Source organism: Poecilia reticulata, chromosome 1, assembly GCF_904066995.2.
Source record: "Poecilia reticulata chromosome 1, P_reticulata-male-v2, whole genome shotgun sequence".
Classification (NCBI taxonomy): Eukaryota; Metazoa; Chordata; class Actinopteri; order Cyprinodontiformes; family Poeciliidae; genus Poecilia; species Poecilia reticulata.
Window position 1 is genome coordinate 7,531,449 of NC_088830.1, and position 21,182 is coordinate 7,552,630.

Here is a 21,182-nt window from a genome sequence, read left to right on the forward strand (position 1 = left end):
ACAAAGCCAGAGGAATCCATGAAAACGAGGACGGAGGGGTGTCCTCATAATACGGGACAAACACACAACTGATCAAATTTAGGAAATTAAAAAAGATTGGTGACATGGTTCTAAAAATTGGCTTTAGGACAGAAAGCGATCATGTGTAAATAATGCATCCATCTATTTCCCTTACCAGTTTTGTCCTATTGTTAGTGGATCCTATTGCCTGTGGGACTATAGGCAGGTTGTAGCAGAAATTAAGTGGTGCATGTCAAATGATCTCAATAGAATATTTAACAACCCTCTGTGTAATTGCAAAACAAGTAACGTTTCTACATTGAACTTTGACCAATCACAGCTTTCCACTAGATTTTGTTTTAACCTTTTGAAAACATAAAGACATTCCATATGCATTAAACAAAACAATAAGTTTAATCTTTTTTTTCTCTAGTTTTGAGAACATGCAATTCTGTGCAAATGTGTTCATACACCTAGAACTTTTTCACCATTTATGATGTTACAAGAACAATATTAAGCATGTTTTATTAAGGTTTCATGTGACAGACAAACACCATGTGGTGCATAATTGTGAAGGAGGAGATAAATGATTTAAGGTTTTCAAATTGTTGGACAAATATAAAGTGCAGGATGCATTAATATTCATCATTATTTAGTCTGAAAACCTCAAATTAAACCCAATATAAATAATTCCCTTCTAAAGTTACTTCATAGAAGGTCAGTAGACAAATTAATAACTTTTTTTTTGTTCTTGTCAATATGATAAAGATTTAATCAATTGATCATGTCAAATTATAGATTTTCAGAGTGAAAATGCTGCAGCTCAATTAATAAAATCACACAAGATATAAGCAGAATGGAGATAAAAAAGAAGCTTTTCCTGAATTGACAATATAGTTACTCAACAGAATCAATAACAATTTTTTTTTTAAGTTTCTATAAAAACAGCTAAAGAAAACTATTTTCGTCCTTTTTTTTTTTTTGCAGATAGAGTCCAGATGGAAAGATCATAAGTGTCCTGGGGAGGCTTGGCCTGCTGTGTAGGAGGAAGCCTGGGAACAAACCAGCAAACAGTGGATCTGAGTGGGTGGTCTCATTCATGGTTTTATAGTCTATACACATCTCTTCAACACATCAAGGTACACTGGCATGTATCACAAATATGGAAAATGTAAACAAAACACAATGTGCTCGGCTAATCACACGCCCCTGTCAGCCAGAAATGCTTCCCCGCTGTAGGAACAGCGGAACGACTAACCGCGGAAAACCTGACATTAGACAAAAACAAACTTGCAAATTCCTTAAGCGATCAACCACAAAATGTCTGCGGGCCATTTAGGGTTTCAGAGCTCGGATTTATGGTAGGATAAAGTCTGGCAAATGACAACACAATTAAACTGAAAGAGGTGTGTGTTGGGATTTTAATGTACAGCCGTCTCTCAGGTTAAGGGAAGTGGAAATATCCACAGTGACGACATAAAAATGTCCCTTTTGATATCAGAGAAGAAAGGGAAGATTGGTTTGAGATGAGAGAAAGGCGGCAAATTGTTGGACCAGGGTCGCAGCTAAAGGTTTCAGGACACCAAACCTCGAGGACTGGATTTGAGGACCAACGGTTGTTGTTTTATTACTTGATCTGACCAGTTAGTTAACGTATTCTCTTGCGTGTTGGACGTATTTTCTCAGATTAGTGTTCTTTCTGTGTATCTTAGCATCAGCTTTTGTGGCCTGACTTCAACACCACCAAACATAACAAATACCAACTCTGGACACACAATAGTTAAAACCTTGAACCAGATGAGCTTCATTAGCAGAAAACCAAACCAGGAAACTGAGGTTTCTTTGAACTTTCTTGGATTAGCATTGCTAAATGTAGCGGTAAGTTGCTACAAAAACAGAAGACAGCGACTAGATAACTTGTGCCTCACTGCACATGGACTCCAAAGCCAAGAATAGTGCTGCCTCCTGAAAACCAAAATGCAGAAAGCAATCAGAGATTGTGGATCAGGGAAAAAACCATAAATGTATCCCTGCACAAAGAGCTTATGGTGTCCTTAGAACTTGGGACATGGAAGGTGGTGTCGCACAATCTCTGTTGATTTCATATCAAACTTCAGTGATTTGGCGACAGTTGATCCCCTCTTCTTGGAAAGCAACAGACACAAATCATGCAAGTGAAATTTTGAGCTTGTACACGTAGACATGCAAACACACGTGATGACTGACTGACTGACCATGGTTTAAAATAGAAAAAAAAACTAGTTTATGGGTTGACATATACTAGTTTTGACAGATAAAGTTTTTGTTTGTGCCGTGTTCTTGCCTCCCTCTCTCTTTCTAATGCTACCCTGGGTAAGTGTCAATATGTCCTTTGTTGAAAACCGCCAATTGGTTTAAACCGAGACACACACGTTTGGGGGAAACAACACCTACAGAGTTATTTCTGCCGTAACAGCTTGAGTCGTTTAAACAGCACTTCGTCCTTACGGTTCTTCTAGAGTTATCTGAAGCTGCTTCGTAGCACCTAAAACCTTCTCAGCTCTTACATGTGTTATCGTCCGCATGTCAGGATTCTGCTTTATGGTTCAACACATGACATCATCTGTGTTTGAATATCACCACATCCTAGGCTTGTATGACCAAATGAAAACCATCTGATTGGTCGTCGTGCATTCCCAGTATTCCCATAGTGAGGTGACTCATCATAGGAAATTCCTTATCTAATTAGAAACCGGACCACCTACATGCAGCTAGGAAGAAAGTAATTCTGATGGGAAGCAATGTCATTTCATACAGAGTGGACTGGGTTAAGATACAACAAAGAAAATCCACTGTTTCAATGAAGGAATGAGAAAAACTATGAAACATAACTTTAAGGGTTTGAAAAAGGAGACCATGTCAGTTTCATAGAACTTCTTTTGTATCTGCTAAGGTTTATTTTATTTTATCACTTATCCCAAAATACACTGATGTCAGTTTACTGTCACTTTTTAACAGGAAATTTCACTGACCCAGCTAGAAGTGTTTGTTGAGCTCAAAAAAAAAGAATGGAATTTTTTTTTTTTTTTTTACAAAAACATTTTCTCAGGTCAAAGCTCATGCAAATCTAAGCTACATCTGCCTTATTAGTATTGATTTTTTATGAAAAACATGTAAAATTAATTTATATGAAATGTTTTCCCTGTTAATTTCCCAGCATTCCTCAAACCATCCATCCCTTCACTGCAACAATACAAAATCTTACAAAAAGTCTATTTTCTTGTGCAAATATCCAAGTACACTTGAAATAAGACAAAGTTAAAATGACTTTTCAGCTCAATATATGAGCTTGTATTAAGTCACTAATTCCTTAATATTGCTGAAAGACTACTGCTTCCACTGACAGGTAAATTGACTTATTTTTCCATATGATGAATTAAATGATCTGCCAGTGAAACTAGAACGTTTTCATCAGTATTAAAGAATTATTGACTTTAAACAAGCCCCTGTATCTCGCTGAAATGTCACTTGTACGTCAGTTTTGTCTTATTTCAAGTGTACTAAAACATTTTGCACTAGAAACCAGACCAAAAAAACAAAAAAATAAAAATAACTTGGTCATATTTTGCGTTTGATGTGCGGAGGCCCACACGACACACTGACTGCAGTGATTCTGAGAGAGCGTTCAGTAACACAGTAGCTCAGCCTGTTACCATAACAGGCAGATCATCTCCACAACAGAGAGGAGTGCAGAGTGTCACGCTGGACATGGTTTGACATTTTGCTCCCTCTCACTGGTGATATACGTGCTTTGCCCCGGAGCTGCATCACCAGCTCTGTGTGCCTCTGAAGGCGAGACGTTCGTTTTCCACTGGTCTGTGAGACGACTCCGTTGTTGTCACATGGGCGTGAGCGCACAAAAGCGGCTCAATGGAGATTAAAAGAAAGCACGTGTTCCCGTCTTCTTTTGATACTTATTTGTGACATGTCACGGTGGCTGTGGGGCTAAGTGCGATCCACATCAGTGGGGAAACTTGTGACTCTGTGACCAAGGTTTAAATGCTGCACCCGCAGGCCCCTCCGACACTATTGGTTCCCCTGGGAAAAAATATCTTGAGATAAAAACATTTTACAAGATCGTAGTTGTACTATACGCAGTGGTATTCCTTCAAAATACTGATAAAAAATGTGAGTAACTGAAGCACTTTACTTGAAATTGACCAGAATGTGGAAATTTTGTTTCAGCTGACTTGTCACAGAAGGTTTGATAACAGGATTTTATGGTGAAAGATCTGAAATGCTGTGGGTTCACTGGCTACCCAAAAGCTGGAGGAGTCTTGTTGGAGTGGATAGCGTCATGAATCTGTTGAAATAACACAGAATGTTACATGTAAAAGATGCACTGGCTCAATTTTATGCTGTACTTTTTATATGATTGATGTAAGAACTGAAGTTACGGTTGTAAATATATTTGAGGTATTTCTGTACACAGTTTATGTTAACGTACCTATACACAAAAGAGACGGAGAGATTTTTATTATTTTTCTTAATTTATTTTGGGTGTTTGTTTTTTAAATACCCAAATTTGCATGTGGCTGTATTTCTGCAATTAAAGATTAATTCATTTTTAGCAATTATTTTATTAACCTGTTAGCAGTCATTCCTGTTATTTACTAATTTGCATTCCACTATTTCTTAGAATCGTGATTTTTTTTTTTTTAAATCTTGCTCCAAAATGTAGGAAACACTGGTTCATGATAAAAACATGTTCTATTTTAGCCCATGATATAAAGGAGCTGTGTTGGTGTTTGACAGTGGTTCTGGCATAATGAGCCTCAACCCCAACACACTAAAGGCAGCAGCCAGCATGACATAAGCTGCTTTAAAACAAAACAATGTGTCTTTGAATGTTTAAATGTGTTAATCGTGTTAAGCTGGAGAAGTGGGAGTGTGACCTTGACTCGACCTCTTCATCAGCTCACTTGACCTCAGACCTTCCACCTACACAGTTTCAGATTTTAAAAAGCTAGAAAGCGAGAATTTGTTGCTGATCCCACTCAGATGAGCATTTCTTAATAACTGGTCAGTATTTTGATTTTGTTATATTTTACTCAGTGAGAATATCCACTGGCTGCTGGTACATTTGAATTTTGCCACTGAAAGACAATACAGGGCATTGTAGTCTAGTCTGGTCTATTCTACATACCAAGGATCTTCATAGTAGAGCAGTTGGCAGCACTGTTGCCTTGCAGAATGAAAGCCCTGGGGTCTAACCTTTAACTTTAGATTAGAGTCTGGAGCTTTTTTACATGGAGGTTGAGTGTTCTCCCTGTGCGTGTGTGGGTTAACTCCAGGGACTCCAGCTTCCTTCTGCAGTCCAAAAACATGACTGTTAGGGTTTGCTTGTTTTTCTTAAGAGTGAATGTGTTGGTTGACTGGCTGGCTGATTAGTTGGATGGTTGGATGATTGTCCTTCATGTTCTTGCATATTCCTGTGATGGACAGGCGATCCACTAGCATGTTGTCTGAACCCTAAGTGGGTATAAACAATGGATGGATGATTATATACTATATTTACTCTTACACTTAGACTCACACAAGTTGGATGCTATTTTGGAGTTTGTTTTGAAGACGGCTGGGACTGATGGGAAAGAAGACACGAGGCAAGAAGAGACAAAAACAGAGTTGAGTGAGGCATACTAACATCCAATCAACACTTTCTTGTAAAATGTCCAGACATATGACAGCTTTGATCTTTTTTCTTTTCTTGTTTTTTCTAAGATCTCAACCACCTGACACATCAAATGACTGGCTGTCTTTCGCTGGTGTTGTTAAGTAAACACTATAGAGCAGGAATGCCTCAGAAATCCATTCCCTGATTAACCCCCATTCTATGTTTTTTTCTGCTGGAAAGTTAGTTTTAATACAAAATTACCACCCTAAAAAGATTTTAGCATAAATATTTAAGCGAAATGCATGACTCAATCTGTGAATTAACCTACTTTCAGTGATATTTTTTTCCTGAACAGATTAAGGATTTCTGTTGACCATTAGACTATAAACTTGAATTGACATCATTTAACTTTGTTTCCCTTTTTCTATATCAAACACATAATACAGGTTTATTAAAAAGAAGCACTCAATAACAGACATTTTTAAACATGAAACATTATCTTAAACATTAGATAACATAACATTGTTTATTTCTCAAATTTTATTCTACAGTATGGAGCTGGAAATTTTCCTGATGCACAATTTCCAACTCGCTTTTTTGAAAAAAAAGTTAAATCTTCACAATAAAAAGCCCATAACTGTCGGTTCTCTTTGACGCTGCAGCAAAAGCAGGACCATTATCTGCTCGACGCAGTAGTCTTTTATTCTAAGCCCCTGTCAGCTCAATATTGCCATCTAGCGTTTAGAAGAAGAAGCGCTGGATACTTTTTTAAAAATATAAAACTTGATCCATTCGGGAATGATTCATGTTTGCTCCCTCGACAAAGAAAAAAAGAACAATTGTTTCAAATTCAAATATATGTTATTAATCCCCAAGGGAGATATTATTAATTATTATTGTTATTATTAACTTTTGCTAAGCGATTCGCTCTAATCATATCTAATTTATGATCTAATTTAGATCTAATTTATCTAATCATAAATTAAAGGTTTTCACGGAAGTCAACTATACAAGCAAAATCCATTTGAAGAGAAACATTTTTAATAAATCAGGTGACGGTCTTTACATCTGATTTGACCTCAATGTCATCAATAATTGTACTAATACTACAACAGTTACGTTTAAACATTTCCTGACAACAATATATTCATAATAAAACTCGGTGGACTTTCTAAGTGGGCTTTTTTTAAAACTACATTTAGTTCAATTTAATTTTAAAATATCTAATTTTGAAAGGCAATTTCCGTTTCAACCTACCACGCATGCGCTCTCCTGCTAACCAACAGCGGTAGTGACGACAAAAATGGCGTGCTCCGCTAGCCGGCTGTCAACACGCTTGTTGGGAGCTTCTGCTTCACCTGGACCTTTCTCCGGGCTCCTCCTCGTTGTCCCAAGCAGACATGGAAAGGCTCTGCACCCGGCAGTCTTGCACCCTCACCGGGGACGGATAGCGGTCAGCCTGAGCTCCTGGGCTCCCCGTAGCGTGGTGACATTGAGGGCTCTGTCAGGTGAGAGGAGTTATCTAACTCCAAACAAAATAGTGAGAGAGAGAGAGAGAGAGTCTAACAGCACAGCAGCGCGTCTTCTGTGGTTCATAAAGCCCGCGGGCTGCTGTAACATCCAGCTGGTTTGGGTCTAAAATGCTAAGTAGTGCTCAGCTGCTTTTGTAAGGTTAGCTAACCTTGGTGTTTGGATGATGCAACTCCTGTTGCAAAAGTTTTGGAGATAGATAAAATAACTAAAGGGTTTACTCTGGGGGTCGTCTAATTCTTCTGGGGTGTTACAAAGCGGATTATAAACGTACTGTTGCTTAATTTGTAATCAAAATAGCTGTATTGGGATAAACAAAACATCCTCCAGGACATTGGAGGGCATTTTGCTATGACATTGTGTCTGACAATATCACTTATTTGCATGAAACCATTTGCTGTGGCAGAATAAAAATGCATATAACAAGCAGAAACAAGAAGAAAAGCTGCTGTAAAAGTGCCTAAATCATTGTGTAAATTATGGTCAGTAACATTTCTGCCATACATTGCAAGATTTCCTTGCAATGTATGCAAGGAAATCTTGCATACCATCGGGATATGGTTATCCCCAACCATATCCCGATGGTTGGGGATAATCATCGGGATTAGCAATGGTTATCCCCAACCATCGGGATAACCATTGCTAATCCCGATGGTTGGGCCGCTCAGCACTCATTCATCCAGCAGCCTGCTGTGTTTTTGAGTAAAAAAATTTGAAAATATTACTTCATAATTATGTGTTTTTGGAAGATTTGAAGAACACCAATTATAAAGTCCTTAAAAATGCAAACATTGGAAAAAAAAAAAAGCTTTAATAAATAAGCTTCACTAAGCCTGGTAGGGGCACAAGTAAAGCCTGGTGGCCCACCAGGCTTTACTTGTGTCCCCACCAGGCTTATAATACACTGAGGGAAACCCTGCATTTAAGTGAATTAAATTCACTTGCATACAAGAACTTAATTTGGAGTTATGTTAAATGGTTATTGAGTGACTTCTGTTCTTGGGAGTGGCCATGTCACTGTCATGGATTTGTGTATAAAGTATAGACACACTATGTTTTGGTCAGTTTGCAGAATGACACACATTTCCATCAGCTTTATAATGTTTAATCCTTTTTTTTCCTTTTCCCTACAGGCGTGAAATGCCCCCATGCCGTCACCTGCCACTCCTTCCACTCCAGCTGCAGACTCCCAAACAAACAGGACTTCTATGAGACCCTGGGTGTCGCTCGCACTGCTTCACAGAAAGAGATCAAGAAGGCTTACTATCAGGTCCAAGACACATTCAGATGTTTCTTCAACCCAGAACTGACTTTTATTTATAATCTTAACACATTTAAATGTTTTGGATGTGTGTGTGTGTGTGTGTGTTTGCTTCGTCCAGTTGGCTAAAAAGTACCATCCAGACACAAACCCAGATGACCCAGAGGCAAAAGAGAAGTTTGCAAAGCTGGCTGAAGCCTATGAGGTACAAAACTGTGTTTTTTTTGTTGTTGTTTTTGTCCTGTGACTCAGAAGTGTTGGTGAATTAGTTTTGAAATTCAGTAATTCTGTCAATATTGTGGTTCAGCTTAGCTAACTGATTTGTTTTCTGTAGGTGCTGAGCGATGAGGTGAAGAGGAAACAGTACGATACATATGGAGTTGCGGGCTTCGACCCGAACCGAACCGGAGCGGGCCAGCAGCAGTACTACCGGGCGGGTGGGGGCACCATAGACCCTGAAGAGCTCTTTAGGAAGATCTTTGGAGAGTTTACGGGGGGCATGGGCTTTGGAGACTTCAACAACATGTTCGACCAGCGTCCTGAGGTAATGCTGGAGTTATCGAGCTCATTTTCATTTAACTTTGATTAGTTGCTTATTGCGACAGGCTTACCGCTGGGGAAGCCATTTTGTTTTTGGATTTACTCACTGTGCTGCTGAGAAATTAGCCGCTGATAGTTCTGGGACAAAACTGGTTGGGATCCGAAACTTTTGATAATTTCATTGTTTTTAAATACATTTTTTTGTGTTTTTTTTTTTGGCAAAAGTACAAGCTTACACCTGCAGGACATTCTCCAATATGTGGGAGATTTCAATAGTTTTTTTTTTCTTCTTCTTTTTGAAAGAAGAGGCATCTTTTTTGCAATCGTACTGTAATCCAGACATGAGGAAAATGGGAGTTTGTTGTAAAACACAAAGAGTATTTTTTTCAGATTTAAAGGAGCAGCATCATGCAAAATCGACTGTTTTGAGTTTTACTTCATGTCATAATATTATTCCCTCATCAAAAACATACCTGGATTCTTTTATGCCTCTTTGAGAAATCCTTTAATCTCCCCTGGCAACCAGTCAGCTGTGCAAAACGCCTGGGTGGACCTAGCTCCGCCTTCGAGGACGAAGCTCCTCCTTGGAGCTGCAGTTTCCGAGCTTCTGTCTCAGTGAGCAGCCCTTCTCCTGCTGAACTCCTCCAGACTAGCCAGCAGCAGTTAGCAAACACCTGGTGGATCTGAGTGTCTGCTGAGCTCATCATAGGAGATACTTCTCAGAGCAATGCTGGTAAAAATGTTGTTAAAGTGTTAATAGAGGAGCCGTGTTCCTGATGGCGGAGTTTCAGAAAGACCAGGAGTTTCTTAAAGAGTCAGAGGCCTAATTTCAAATATGACTTAAAATTTCTTCCAAGTCATATTTGATATATGCAGCATTTATATAGCAACTGAAGGCAACATAGCTACCTGATTATGCTGTAAAATAACTGGAAAACACATAATACTGTCCCTTTAATTCATGCTACAGCTTTTGCTAAAATATGTAAATGAGCAGAAACCATCAAAAACCTTCCAGGACAGCTGAACTTTTAAGTATTTTAACAAAAAGTGTTTTTTAAGTTTGAGTTAGAAAATGTATGCTAATTAACTTGTGGGTTTTATAATGACTTCTAACTCAAACTTGGAAATCCTTTTTTGAAACACGTTTTGAAACATTGATTCATGTACTTGGAGCATGTTATTCAATGCACTTTATACCGAATTACGTTCATCACGCACTGTTTTCCTCCGCAGTATATGATGGACCTCACGTTTTCCGAGGCAGCGAAGGGGGCGAGTAAGCAGCTGAGCGTGAACCTCGACGAGGACTGCCCTCGATGTGGCGGCAGGGGCAACGAGCCGGGCACCCGGGTGTCTCAGTGCGGCTACTGCAACGGCTCTGGAGTGGTTCGTTTCACACCCGTTCTCTCTCCGTCTCCTCGGATCGGATCTGCAGCGAGGAATTCGTTCTTTACACATGGAGTCAGAGTATTTCCATCCGTCTCCCTCCCCGCAGGAGTCGGTCAACACCGGACCCTTCATGATGCGCAGCACGTGTCGACGGTGCGGCGGGAAGGGGACCATCATCATCACGCCCTGCGCGCTGTGTCGAGGGTCGGGCCAAACCAAGAAGAAGCAGAGTGTGACGGTGCCGGTGCCGGCAGGTGGGTTCTCACATTCTGAAGAGGGATAAGTGTAAAAATCTGCATAAGCTGCTTCTAAAGTTGGTTGTATTCAAAATCTTGACTGCTGTTGAACTCGTCTTGTCTCGACTGGGTTAATATTGAAGCCCTTATTTTAATTTTTTTTGCAGGTGTGGAAAATGGTCAGACAGTGCGCTTGGCTGTAGGGTCAAAAGAAATCCTTATTACATTTAGGGTAAGTATTAAAAGTTGAAATGCAGTAAAGCAATGTTATAAGTTCTTATTTTTAAATAGATTATTTATTTGCTTTAAGCAATCTCTCAAGTTTTTTTTTTAGTAATTCCCAATAATGGAAATTCATACAAAATCTAAGCTTTTGTTTTTCGCGCTAATGCGTAATTGTGAATTTATCACAAATATTTCGCAAAAATAGCCAAAGCCGTTGGCTTTAAGTGACCAACTCCCACCTGCAGGTGGCAGTATTTCTGATTTCTACTACACTGCTGCATCAACCTTAAGTGACATCAAGTCTGTGATTGATGTGGAAAGTAACAAAAAGTCGCGTTTACCGTCATACATAAGTGCAGATATTTTTAAAGCCACAAAATCAATTATTTATAATTTTTTTTAAGGCAAAAAAGGTACAGAAATTGAAAAATCTGAATGGGATTATTTATGAGTATTTAAACTCATCAGACAATCCAGGATTTGTGAACCAAACTGTCTAGATTGTTTTTTTTTTTTTTCCACACATACTGTCCTCTTTTGTCACATTTGTATTTTGGGGACTTAAAGAAGCTAAACTTACCTTTAGTGTTCAAAATATTAAAGGAGATCAACTTGGTTTGAACATAAATAAAGATAAATGCATAATAAATAATCTTTGCAAACAAATGAGCAAACAGCTAATCAAAAGTAATAAAACATAGGTATCATGTCGAGTTAGCAAATATGTATATTATTAAATTTTACTGTTGAATAATAATGATTTTCAGGATTTATTCTATTGGATATGGCTTATCTTTTTGTCTCGATCTGGTTTCATTGAGCCGTAGACTCTTAGTACCCAATAAATCTTAGTCATGAACATGAAGTAGTAATTCTATATTTAAAGATAAATGAACAAGAACAGTCAAGGCAAACATTACCGCGTATCAAAATCAAGCCGTAAGCGGTAAATTTTTATCTCTGTTGGATGTTTTGTGGATTTGAAACTTGCAGGTCCAGAAAAGCTCGGTATTTAGACGGAATGGAACCGACATCCACTCCGACGCTTTCATCTCCATAGCCCAGGCCGTCCTGGGAGGAACAGCCACAACGCGGGGCCTGCATGACACCATCACTATAGGGGTGAGTAACCCCCAGAGATGGATCTCAACTTTTTGTTACAAATGTAAAAAAAATCAGGGGTTAACCGATTTATCGGTGCTGTTCTCCTTAATTTTGGGAGTCCAGTGACCGGCCGCTACTTTTATCTTTTCTACATCAGCAACTGTCTAAGAATCAGCCAGTGTCCTCTTCTGCTTTGCTGTGAAACGGGTCTGACTGACAGATCGGCCCACCAGGTCATGTTTGCACATTTGCAGTTTACAATAATCTCCCCATTGTTACCAACTCAGCAACTGTCTCGCTACATTTAGTGACATTTCAGACAAAAAAGAATTGGTATCGGTCAAAATCGGAATTGGCAGGTCAGGTTTTTTAAAGATCGGCGATCGGCCAGAAAACTACAATCAGTGCACCGCTATAAAAAAAAATGAAATAAAAGAACAACAGAAGTTGTTTATGACTTACATTTATATCTTCACTTGTAGTTGAATTGCTTGGTGTTATGTATTTCATCACACAAACTGCTGCTTTGTGTCCTCAGATCCCTTCTGGCTGTCAGGCTGATCAGGTGATCCGCTTACAGGGCAAAGGCATTCGGAGGATGAACAGCTACAGTTATGGAGATCATTATGTTCACATCAAGATTAAAGTGCCAACGTAAGACCCACGCTTTTACCTCTCGGTTGAAATCTAAATCATCTCGAGTAAAAATAAATTTGGAACTAATTGTTCATTATTTGATTCTTGTTTAATCACAAGTTTCTTGGGTTCAGTTATTAATTTATTGTTTTGAGGAAATAAAAACAGCTGAACTATTTCATCTCTGTTGTGTGATCATTTGAATAAATGGATCAACACCCTGTCCGCGTTCGTAGATGTCCCGGAGTGAATTTGTCGTCTCCTTTTTACCGCAGGAAGTTATCTCGACGGCAGCGGTCTTTGTTGCTAAGCTACGCAGAGGAGGAGATGGATGTTCAGGGGACGGTCAATGGCGTCGACCCTTCAGCAGGTCTGGAAGACGGATCCGATCTGTTGTAGATAAAGCTCCACGATGCTAGCTAAAACCCAAAATTATGTTTAGGCGACAAATAAAATGATTCAAGCATCCAAGCATGGCCACGCCTTCTTTTAGGGGAAGGCAACATTATTTAAATAGGAAACACCTGGGGTTAAATAAACAACTGGGTTTTAAGTGTTAAGTGTTTGGATGACTTGGCCGAGCAGCTAAACAATAATATGGTGCCTCTGTCAAAAATATTGATGTAACTGGACAAAAAGTTAAGTCTTTTCAGCTTTTTCCCAATTCAATTTTCTTCCATGTTAAAATTTTTCTTTGTAACTTTGCATATCAGTGACTTGAAGGTGACAACTTGTAATTCCAGCACTTATATTTTCCAAAACACATCTGCTTTATTGAGCATTTTATTAAACCATAATATTAAAAACTATAAAATGTCTGGGTTTGAAAAGTTGAACATCTGCTTAAAAAGCTCAGAAAATTTGAGTTTGAACAGTCAAAAATTTGCTTGAAATTACTCCGTTTTTTCTAGCAAATATTTGACTTTTGAAATTCAGACATTTAAAAAAAAAATTTCCTAGACAATTTCTGAGATTAATCTTAATTTTAGATTTTTGGCAGAAATGTATTTTTCCTTTGTTGTCCTAAAATGACTCTAGTATGCCAGAGTGTAGTTTAGATCTGTCATTTTGGCCACGACTATTTTCTCACGTAATAAAATGCCTTCTTTGTCCAGGAGGGGGCAGCAGCGCCTCAGACTCCATTACAAAGTCGACATCATCATCAGAGGAGATGCAGGACAAGCAGAAGGAGGAAGGAGGCTTCTTTTCCAAGTTAAAGAAAATGTTTAGCTAACACTCAGCTGCAGGTCAGCTATTTAAACTCCCAACTATTCTCCTGACAGATGTCACAACTATTATTTTAACTAACATTAGCTACACAGACTCAAGTATAATGTGCTTTATTCTTATACTCTGAATTCTAATTTTGCAGATGGCATGAAGCAAGAAAACAAGCCTACTTCTACTGGCTGGACCTCCATGTCCCTTTCTGGAGAGATAAAGCAAAGGAAAAGCTAGCTCATGTGGCGTTTGTTGCTGTAGACACACATACTGATATATATTTAAAGCTGAGATTGGAGAACCAACAGGGTTCATTCACACCCACTATCCCTTCACTACAGGCAGAGGGTGGCTGAGGAACTCAAGTTCTGCTGAAACAAAGTGGAGACAGCACTGTTGTCTCAGTGAAGCAGTTTATTACAACCAAACAAAACTCAACAAGCAAAGAAGGAGATAACTGTTGGAAGCTGGATAAGAATAAACCATGTAAATGTATTCTAATAAGCATCAAGTTTTCATTTATTTCTATGGCACATTGGTAAAGGGTTAAAAGAGGAGCGATGTGATGACTTCCTAAGGCGGAGTTTCAGAGAGAGTAGGAGCTTCTTAAAGACAGAGACCCAATTTCAAGGTGCTAGATTATGAAGTTAAATTTCTTTTAGGTGATATTTGATAAAACCAGCATTTTTATAATATATTTACTTGATTGTGCTTTAAAATGATACTATGTGGCTGGAAAATGTGATATTATTACCTCTCTAAACTGAAAGGGTGAAAAGAATACAGCACAGGATATTATGCCATGCAAAGTAAAAGCGATATGAAAGAAATGCTAATACAGCTAAAGAATACTCTTACACAAGGACAAGATGTCAAATTGTAACTTTTATTAGGAACTGGGATTTCCTGAGGATTAATGAAGTAGTCCACATGAAGGTTTTACAGGAATGTTGAACTTAAGGACACATCATTGGATATTCAGATCAGAGTTTGCACAAATATGACTCAAAACAATGTGTGTTATTTTTTTAGCTTGTCTATATTTAAGTTGCAGCTGCATTTGATGGTTAGCTGTTCATATAGATCCAATCCTCGATTAAAGTGATTTTCCTGATCTCTTCTGCTGTGCTGCAGTTTTCCTCAGCGCCTTGTCTGTTAACGCAGTCAGGAAGCAGAAACTGTAATGGAACTGCAGCACATCACACACTTTGGACCAGAAGTGTCCGGTGAGACTCTGGAAGACCCGGTACCGAGCGAGCCAGTGATCCAGCAGCTTCAGCACCACAAACCCTGCACAGGACAGCACAGCTAGCAGGAGGTAGCCCGCGGTGCGGCTGTCTCCGCGCGCCACCTGCACGCGGACTCCTCTGTACAACGCCAGCGCGACGTGACAACCCAAAGCCACCTCAAAGCCGCGCTCGTGCGCGAGCGACAAGCCGTAACTGGCGACGGAGCACAACTCGAGCACAGCCGCGTGCGACACGCGCCACTTCCCCGGCGCGCGTTCTATGAAATCGATCCACACGGGGACCCACGCGAAGATGGGCAAGGTGAGCCACTGGTCCAGCACCGCGGGAGCGCGCCGCAGCGTCGCCAGGCGCGTCCACTGTACTGGTGCGTAGAAAACGGCCATGAGGGCGAAGACTTGTCTCAAGTAGCTGCTTTGCTCCGTTTCCGTAACGCCTCTGCGCCGGAGCAGCCAGTACAGTCCCATGAAGATGTACGTCACGTTAACCAAGCAGTTGAACGGCATTACCAACAACGCAGGCATGTTTTCAGCCCTTCTTTCTGCGTAATGTTCGTAAGTCAGGTCCACTTCAACTTCACTGAACAGGTTCGTGTTCACCAAAGCAACACAGAATAGGAGCGGTACCGTTACATGAAGCAGAGCCGACACCATTCTGCTTGTAGACACGTAGTTATAACCGACTGGAAGGAAAATGGACACAGACTGAGGTAGCAAGCTTTTTGGGTCAAAAGTGAGCGTTGTTTATTTCCGGGTTTCAAAATCACGTGTTTTGAGTTGAGGTTTTACATTGGACGCTTTTTCACTCGTGCTGCCAGGCCCCCTTTCTCCGCCACTGTCATTTATTGAGTCTGCAAAAATGAATGTAGTCAAATCGTCTTCAGTCTCTCGTTTATACTTTAGAAAACAATGTGTAGTAAATCCTCAATGATAATAATCAGGATACGGACGTTTTCATTTATGCAAGAACTCTTCAAAAACTTAATGCTAAGTCGGATATAAAAATAAGTATTTGAAAATGTATAAAAAGTAAAACATGGTAAAGAACTAAACAATTTCTATGATTCAAAAAGCAAAACCTACATGTTGAGTCTAAGATGTTCAGAAATAGACAAAAATTTGAATAGAAATACACACAATAAAACATAAATGTGTATTTGTTATAATATATTTTGTGTACAATGTAGAAATGTTTCATTTTTTCTTCATACCCTAAAAAGCTCATAATAAATTGAGCGTTCGGATACAAACCACTCAGACATTAACAGTGTTTTTCATCTCCTGTTTGCTGACAAACTCATCAAGCCATGAACTCCGCAAGGTCGAACAAATTAATAGAAAGTGTAGCATTAAAACTTGACAACAGGTGGCAGCATTTAGTCAACAATCACTCATCTTTATTCATCCTCACAACACTGACCAGAATGCTGACAGAAGCTTAAGCTCTCTGTTGGATGTGTTTAACCACAGACCACAAACTTTTGGCCACAACTTAAGCTTTATGAAAACATTTAGGCAAAGTGGATTTATTTATGCAAATAAGACTAGAAGTAAAGCAGGAAGAAGATATGGGTAAGTTTTATTATGGACGGCTCAAACTTTCACCCACTTTTTTTTTTTAAACGTGCGTCTACATGACCTATTGTGACCTCAAATTGAAATTCTAGAAATATGTTGTATCTCTTAGGTTTTTGAGCTTGTGTAAATAAATAAAAATATTCCACCTGCTTAAAACATCCAGTAGTTATGAGCAGGATTTGAGCAAGACCAGTATAATGGAACAAAAGGCAACTTTTTATCAAGAAAAAAAAATACAATTAAGGTTTGCACATTGCTGCAACAGTTTGACGCTGTGGGTCAGTGTATGCACTGTAATGCTACAATACGTCAAATGTCGCTCATTAACCTAATCCAGGCCTCATTTCTGCAATTTGTTTGAAACATTCACTAAAACAATGAACTTAAAACTGTCTGTTCAAGCAAACAAACTAAAAAGACTTGCCAAAAGAATTCTGGAAGCAACTAAGCCTTTATGGACTGAGTCACACACATCTGCAAAAATAAACATTTATTCATATTTGATGGATGTACGAGAGTACCCACGCATGACTTGCTGCAAGAAACGCTGCACTTGCAATTGATATGTTGTTGGCAAGCTGGTGTTAATCATAATTAGGTTTCACTTTGCTCTTTTCTAAATCGGAGCGGGTTATTTTGTTCCAATCGGCATCCCAGATGATCTTGTCGTCTAGTCAAAGTTCCGCACCCAATGAGCTTAAACAGACCCACATGTGGGAGAGCCCAGCAGCCAAAGTGTCAAAAGCTAAGACACTGGAAAACGTTTGAGTCATGCTCTCTGAAGCGCAACACGAATAGTCAGACATTACATCAGTTCTTTGTCGGTTCACAGTCAAAAGTAAAAACAAAAATCCAATTGAAGCTCAGGAAAAGAAATTATATGACTATTGTAGATTCACAGTTCATGTGGAGCAGTTTAAGCATTTTTCTATCCTCAAAAGGTCTTTAAAATGGTGCAATCTACCACATTTCCCAGTTGTTATGACGTCATGATGACCATAATTTACTCTTGTTCATGGTTTGCAGTATTCCATATTGAATGGCTTACTATATGCTGTGGTATTTCCTCTAACTCCTTTCTCTGTTCGCATTGGGAAAAAGCCTTGTTTTATTTTAATCACTATTATTTTCTCTCTGAACTCGGGTGTAAAAAATTAAAATAACAGAGATTAAATATTTTATTATGAGTATGAAAACCTCATTATGTTGAAATATAGAAATCATTTCAAGTAATGGTTTTATTCATTTAACGTTTAGAAACAGATGTTCAGCTAAAGCATTTTGTAAAAATATATTGTAAAAAACTTTTCAGATATCACCACCCGGGTAAACTTAGAAATGATGTGGCTCAGATTTGTCAGAAATGATTTGCTGTGGATCATAATTGTTTTTTCCTCAAAAGAATAATTTCAACTAAACCATAGAATTACTGCAAATGTTACAACCAAATGTTTTATTTTTTCACATGCCACTTTTTCAGCATCGTATGTAAATGCAGCTCTATTTTTGCATGTTTTTCACATTACACATCAAATATTAAATATGCTATTGGGTATTTATGTCCCTTATTGGGCAGGTAATAGGATGTAGTTTGAATTTTAAAGGGGAAAATGGTCAGAAAAGGCAGGTCAGGTCAATGGCTGCGTTTCCATCACAAATGTGTGCAAACCTATATTTGTCTATATTCTGCTAATGTCAAAAAACACTATTTTGTAATTGTGTTGTTTCTACTAAATAAGAAATTAAATTAAAATCAGGCATTAATAAGCTTGTTCATGCGACCAGTCATTAAAAGTCAAGGCAGCGATGGATGTAAACAGTTATACGAGATATGTTAATATTTCAGTGCTCATCATGTATCAGCCATCAGAGGAGAGGTTGGCTGAATTATTTACCTTCCTCTATCTGCCCATTTTCTGTCTGAATGGTGTGGATGGAGGCCGACTACGAAGATGTGGCTAAAGCCGATGTTGGCTAATATTAGCATTTTGGCTAATGAGAACGTGTTTCAGAACAGCAAATAGCATTAGCTGTCGGCAAATGCGCTATTAATGGCTTGTTGGCTAATAACAAAAACATAAGTCTAACTTCAAGACAGTAGACAATGTTTGATATTAATAGAAAAAATTTAAATGCTAGCATGTTTGCTAGCATTCCCAATACATTTATTGTTTTTCCATGGCGTTATTATAATAAAGGGGCACTTTAGAGTCCTAATGGACTTTTTGTTGTTGTTTTGGGATCAGGAATAATGCTCGTTCCTATTTTAGATTGTCCAGTGTTGCAGTCATAAATGACCGATGCAATTAGTGAATATCCATTAAAAATCTACTTACCAATATACTGTATATATTTGGCCAGTTGTTTCATTGGGGTACCACTTTTTATGCCGATATCCGATACAAATGCCAGGAAGAAAGAGAAAAGTGAACAAAATGTATCAGTTTTGTTTTCCTACTATCATGGAGGCACAAGAACCAAATTGGAGGCTCCAATTCTAATACCTTATAGTGGCTCAGCTTTCTTATTTTACCCTCTTATCAACATCCATTTCAGCATTTTTTTATTACTCCACTTCTTTCCTTCATATATTCACAGTTGTATTTATTTTATGAAAATATGTATAGTGTAGAATTAATATTGTAGTCTTTTCACAAGGTAACTTAAATATTGTGCATCTTCATTTCAGCTCCCAGTTTTTAATGAAAACCATCCGCCCTCAGTGAGGAAAAACTCCACCACCTTTGTGGACATACATCAGATTTCTGCTTTGCAAGGCCAAAAGTTAAGTATTCACCAAACACATTCACATTCGTATACTTCTGACACAGAAAGAAACGGGGAGGAAAAGGAACCAAAACCTTTGCAAAATCAGAAAGCGAGTAATTTTTGTCCAAGACAGCAAGACTTCACCAAAGTCAATAAAAGCCAATTAAACTCTGGCCAGAACAAGCAACTTAAAGACCTCATTTAACCTCGTCTTGCAATTAATGCCAAAAGTTAAACAACCTTTCAGCTATACAAACAGAGAAAAGCTCCTGCCTGCCAATCAAGTGGGACTGACGTGTGGTTGCTGGGAGTAACTGGGAAACCTAAAATGGCATCATGGGGAGGTCTAATTGATTTTTTTTTTCTTGAGCCGCACAAGTAAAGGAACCTCACATCTTCTCACGGTTCAATACAAAAGGTTAAAAACAGAGTGTGCTGGGTAATTGGACTTGTAGGGTCCTCCTGTGCTACTATGCTACTATTGCACGCTCATAGGCAATTATTTTTGAGAATAAGAATACATAGAAAGAGAAAAGAAATGAGGCCACACTATATAACCAGCTATTTATGGCAGGAAGCTGTCTGCATTTATGTTCATGGATGTTTAGTCTGGAGGACCCCCCAGGCTTAATGGCAACATACTCTGAACGACAAGCTTAGTTTACCACAGCTGTTACATACCTGCTGTTTTCCCTTATAAATGAATTTTTGTTTTACACGGAGAGCATTAAGTCAGGGATTTGTTTGATTTGTTCTCTGTGGGTTCTCATGCGTTTTAATAAAGACTTCTGAAGGTAATGGGTCTTGGTGTCAACCCTGTAAAAAAGACATGTAGGTAGGTGATCAGGGCAGGATTTGGTAGACTGTGGCCCCCTGAGCAACAGACAGTTTTGGTCCCACACAAGTTTCAGCAACACTTTATTTAAAGGGGTGTGCATAACTGACATGACTGTCATAAACACGATACAACACCTGCTATGAACATGAAGTCTTCATGAATGTTTATGACTGTTATCATAACGACACTTTTCATGCAAAGTTGACACATTTAGCAGACTTTTAACCCAACTTTTTGCGCAAACTTCCGTTAATAGTGACTCCATCATGTTCATGACAGGTGTTATGTCATGTTTGTGGCAGTGTCATGTCAGTCTTATGTCAGGAAGAAAGAGAAAAGTGAACAAAATAAACACCCCTTCAAATAAAGTGTTGCCCAAATTTCTTATATTTATACAAGTTACAGTTACAATAAATTAGGTACACACAAGTTCTTAGGTTTATAGACTTTGACCAAATGACGGTAGTTCTCAATGCTACCGTAGTGTCTGTCCTTAGAGTCACTACTGTACACCAAAAACAAAGTAGTTGGGAGTTTTTTCAGATCCCTACAGACATTTTCACTCATTTAAAAAAAAGAAACAATTTCGGTTATTCTAATTGACCTAACGAAGAAACATTTGGTCTGATTTAACTTTAGATGGTGAGAAAAAAATATCAGCATACAAAAACTTCTGGTTTTGTAGAACCTGGGTTTTGCCACTGAATGAGACAAAAGACCATTAAACCATTCATCCAAGATTTGAAAGGCCTGACCTTTTCGTTGTTATAAAAAGTAACCTTATGGGTACTAAACTTAAACAACCACGGCCGATGACTCTTATATGTGTGGTTTAGAAATGCAGATGCAAAGGTAAGAATGAGTAATCCAAATCTGATTAGTCTATGATTCACGCCGTAGTTACAGCTTCCAAAACGCCCAGAATGGAACCTGTAATCACAAGGGATAAATCT

At 38.6% G+C, this 21,182-nt stretch overlaps 2 protein-coding genes and 1 long non-coding RNA gene across 4 annotated transcripts; 1 reads left to right on the forward strand and 2 right to left on the reverse strand.

Moving 5' to 3' along the window:
- Window positions 1-1,108: 1,108 nt before the first annotated feature.
- LOC103476096 (uncharacterized) lies at window positions 1,109-7,025 on the reverse strand. Its single transcript, XR_535413.3, has 3 exons — window positions 6,911-7,025; window positions 4,190-4,342; window positions 1,109-4,077 (listed from the first exon to the last, which is right to left on the reverse strand). It is a non-coding gene; the product is annotated as an uncharacterized LOC103476096 (long non-coding RNA).
- LOC103476138 (dnaJ homolog subfamily A member 3, mitochondrial-like) lies at window positions 6,911-14,293 on the forward strand. 2 transcript variants are annotated; one of them, XM_008428304.3, is made up of 12 exons: window positions 6,913-7,161; window positions 8,317-8,453; window positions 8,566-8,649; window positions 8,779-8,988; window positions 10,221-10,373; window positions 10,483-10,630; window positions 10,780-10,844; window positions 11,831-11,959; window positions 12,480-12,595; window positions 12,853-12,947; window positions 13,693-13,824; window positions 13,950-14,293. In XM_008428304.3, exons 1-11 carry the CDS (start codon window positions 6,957-6,959, stop codon window positions 13,809-13,811), a joined length of 1,461 nt encoding a protein of 486 aa, XP_008426526.1. In that variant the 5' UTR covers window positions 6,913-6,956; the 3' UTR covers window positions 13,812-13,824; window positions 13,950-14,293. The 2 variants fall into 2 exon arrangements, with proteins under 2 accessions (XP_081458239.1, XP_008426526.1); XM_081602113.1 differs by lacking the exons at window positions 11,831-11,959; window positions 12,480-12,595 and having other exon boundaries at window positions 6,911-7,161.
- A 370-nt stretch (window positions 14,294-14,663) lies between these two features.
- Window positions 14,664-15,799, reverse strand: tmem187 (transmembrane protein 187). The gene has a single exon (XM_008428098.3). It carries the CDS (start codon window positions 15,696-15,698, stop codon window positions 14,895-14,897), a length of 804 nt encoding a protein of 267 aa, XP_008426320.2. The 5' UTR covers window positions 15,699-15,799; the 3' UTR covers window positions 14,664-14,894.
- Between the last annotated feature and the right edge of the window lie 5,383 nt (window positions 15,800-21,182).